The 3,610-nt window shown below is 41.9% G+C and overlaps 1 protein-coding gene across 1 annotated transcript; it reads left to right on the top strand.

The window, feature by feature from the left end:
• The first annotated feature begins 913 nt into the window (after positions 1–913).
• oxld1 (oxidoreductase-like domain containing 1) lies at positions 914–3,406 on the top strand. Its single transcript, XM_041963137.1, has 2 exons — positions 914–1,090; positions 2,089–3,406. The coding sequence occupies exons 1-2, from the start codon at positions 1,040–1,042 to the stop codon at positions 2,482–2,484; spliced, it is 447 nt and encodes a 148-aa protein (XP_041819071.1). The 5' UTR covers positions 914–1,039; the 3' UTR covers positions 2,485–3,406.
• Positions 3,407–3,610: the final 204 nt, after the last annotated feature.

Below are 3,610 nucleotides of genomic sequence, written 5' to 3'. Positions count from 1 at the left end.
ACATGTTCATCACCTCAGCCAGAGGTAGGAACAAGTCAGTGTTGAGCAAATCACAGGCAAGTCTCAAGTGTTAGCTAGTCAAGACCAGCAAGTCAGTCATTATGCATCCTTCACCAGATGTGATGGTATTTAAAATGTTTAAACAGAGTAACAGGAAATGTGTGAACAAATGCTTGTGCAGTGTGATTTGCACGCTGCAGGACAGACCTCATTTGCTGAAAGAATTTTTTATAACATAATTTTTAATCTTTGGCTTGGATGGGATTTGAAGTCATTCCAGATGATCTCGACCCCAGTCATGGCATCACCAGCAGACAAGGCCAAAGCAAATGACAAAGTACACTAAATGGAGAATCTTCTTCAGCTGGATAGAAATTGGGTTGCTGGGTCTCAGCAGCTGCTGACTTGGCCCTGGTTAGGCACATGCAGTCTTTCAGCTGCAAACTGTCTAGTTAAGTGCAATTAGCTGGGTTGTTAAGTGATGACTTCTTATGACTCCTAAAAAAACCTCACTACCAAGCAATATTCATTAAATGATGGATAATGTGTATTATGATATTCATACAAATGTATATAGATATATTGTCGTTTTCCTTTAATTTGAATGACGATTTATCTCCTCAATATAATTTAAGCTTGATGCGATATTTGCATGAGCTTTACTGAAAGATTATTACACCTCTATTGCAGCTTTATATGGGACCATCTATAGCGATGAAATACCGACATCTGCTGGACAAAGGCTGGAAGTGCAGTCCGTCGTTGGCAGCCGCCCAGAAACTATTCTACGCTTTCCATTGGTTTACATTTAGAAGAGCGCTATTTGATTGGTCACAGTGTGTTTTGTCGGCCAATCAACGTTTTTGTTTACAACTACACACAAAGGTCGTAGTTCCGGAAATGTGAAGTGACGCGATTAGCTTGCAAGAGGGATAAAGGTTTGGCTGTAGCGCTCAGGAGGGAGCAACTTTATGAAATCTACAGTTCAAAGAAAATGAACTATACAGACACATAACTCAACTCCGTAATTTCTCCAACGATGCTGGGCTTGTGTGTAAACGGGGTGAGGTCGTCAATGTCTTTACGAAAGGTTGGTAGCTAAGCTAACGATGCTGTACAGCTTACGGTAGTGAAGCTAACGTTACTAAACGAGCAGCGCTGACAAGTTGACTTTGACTCAACCTTCCGTTATTCACAGTCTGTGGGTAAATTTTAAGGAAAAATACATCCAATTGTTTGTAGTTTTAACAGGGGAAAGTATCCATTATGTTCATAAGGCAGCTCACATGTAGTTAGCCTCGGAAAGTTTAGCCAAGCTTTGGGCCAAAGCTCTGAAGTTGTAGAGTTATTGTTAACTAGCGGTACCAGCGGAAGTTTACAGATTGTTTTGTACAGATGATTTTCAGGTTAGAGGCTATTCTTCCTACCCTCAGTATATTTCTGTGAACGTGTTTAGGTTTAGAGACAGAGACTTAGCAGTGATCAGTATGTTGAAATGCAAACATCGATGCAAGTGTTAGTCGTTACACTGTCATGTAGTTAAAAGATAGAGACAATGGCAGTGATAGTAAGAATCTAATAGGTGTAGCTGTGTGGACTGACATAATAATCCTCTATCACTGTGCCTTGTGGAACACACATGTTGCTGATGGTTACAGAAGTAATGGCTGAGTTCGGTGTCGGTGTGCCAGTCCTGGGCCCTTCTATTGGTCCTGCTTGCCCACTGGTATATGACAGTGGCACACCTAAATGGAACAAGGCCATATTATTTTCAGCTGTGGTTTTCCTGCTTTGACAAGGCAGACTCCTGTGAAAAGGGTCATTACAATTGACATTTTCCATAAACACAAAACTCAAGTTTAAGCATTAATAAAACATAAATACAAATTAAACCAGTGACATCCCAGCTTTGTGAGCAGGTCAGTCGCTTTCGTCAAACTGCCTCCCTCACTATCTCTGCCTCATTTCTTTCATTTCAGATCCTCAGTGTCATATGTCATCTTTAGATTCAAGATTCAAGCTTTATCGACATGCACAAAGATCAAGTCGCACTGCAAAATTCAAGATTTCTGTTCTTCTGTTTTTCAGCTGTGCGTCCTCTCCCTGCTACACATGAGACATCAGCTGTATCATTGCCCTCTGCAGTCTTGGAGGAGAGGTCCACACAGCATGACCGTTCGCTGCCTCTCAGCTGGACCAGATTCACCTGCTCCTTCCGCACTAACTGACTCCTCTGAGTGCCCCGAACCAGAACCCAGCCACAGTATCTCTGCCTGGTCTCCAGACCAGGGTCCACCACCTGCCCCCACCCACTGCTGCATGAGTGGCTGCCATAACTGTGTGTGGATCGAACATGCAGAGCAGCTGCTGGAGTACTACCACGACGGAGGCGACAGGGCGCTCGCTGCTATTGAGGAGAACGTCCTCGACGAGAACCTTAAAACCTACCTAAAGATGGAGATCAGGCTCTTGAAAAAGACATGACTGATGTATTTACTGCCAGTGGCTTCCACCACAGTGTTGACATGCAACAGTTGTTCTTATGCCAGAACCTTTCTTAAGCACTTTATAACACACTCCAGTCACTGGTTTTACCTCCACCTTTTCACTTTCTCCCCCTGTGAGTTGCACAGTTCAGGACACCAGCTACATGTCAGGACACCAGCTACCAGGTCAGCCGGTGAAAAGTAAAGGTAGCTGTTGACTTTAGGAGTCCACCTGTCCTGCCTGACAAAAGCTGACAAAACCTTCAGCTGTATCTGTAACTAATGATCAAACAGCTGAAGGATAATTCCAGTGAGACTTAATTTGGAGGTAAACCTTAAAGTGAGCACACCTGAAATTTTGGAAATAGTCCATCTTGTGCAGGAAAACTGTGATAAGTGCAGTAAGTCAAAGCTGGAGGTTTTAAACTGTGATGGATGCTTAGGTAATAACGTTACAGCTTCACTGTTTTGTCTTCAGTATAGGTGTGGTCAACCTGAGTGTGTGTCCAATCTGCATGACTACTTCCTGTTTCCTGTTTCTCAACATGTTAGACTTCTTTCTGGTGATGTCCAGTGTTTTAAAAGCTCAGCCGAACATGAGAGAAATCAGACCGAGGTTATTTGAAAGTTGAATCAACTTGAAACTTTGCCAACAAACCCACCTGTTACACTTCATGAACTGTTGTCACATTTTGCTTCGGCCTGTGAGCCGCTTGAAGTGGTGGGTTTTTGAAGGAGTGGATTTAGTATGTGATTGCAGATGTTGCAGTTGTCATTGTAAGAAAATCCAATTCAGTAATCTGTATAATTAATTGATTTATTGTCATGTTCCTTTAGTCTTGACGCACATTTGCACATTTGTTTTATTTATCTGTTGAAGTTTGAACTGAAGTTTTAAAAGTAAAGTATTTAATTGCATATCTAAATTATGTATTGAAGCTTTTTTTAGTTTTTTTTTATTATTAAATAGATGTCCCTTGTTGTTTTGAGGACCTCAGCATCACTTCAGCACCAGGAAGGGCCACTAGGGGGTGATAGAGAGACATAAATCTGTCTACCTGCTCTCATGAGGATGTTTCTTTTCAGAAACAGTTTTATTACAGTAATAATACAGGAGCAGTTTT

Source organism: Chelmon rostratus, chromosome 21, assembly GCF_017976325.1.
Source record: "Chelmon rostratus isolate fCheRos1 chromosome 21, fCheRos1.pri, whole genome shotgun sequence".
NCBI lineage: Eukaryota > Metazoa > Chordata > Actinopteri > Chaetodontiformes > Chaetodontidae > Chelmon > Chelmon rostratus.
Note: the sequence above shows the minus strand (reverse complement) of the source record. Positions and strands in the feature narration are given on the sequence as shown.

Excerpts from the sequence above, each read along its gene's own strand:
- oxld1 (XM_041963137.1), top strand. The coding sequence starts at position 1,040 with ATGCTGGGCTTGTGTGTAAACGGGGTGAGGTCGTCAATGTCTTTACGA. Across the intron at positions 1,091-2,088 it reads CGTCAATGTCTTTACGAAAG|CTGTGCGTCCTCTCCCTGCT; the intron begins GTTGGTAGCTAA and ends TCTGTTTTTCAG.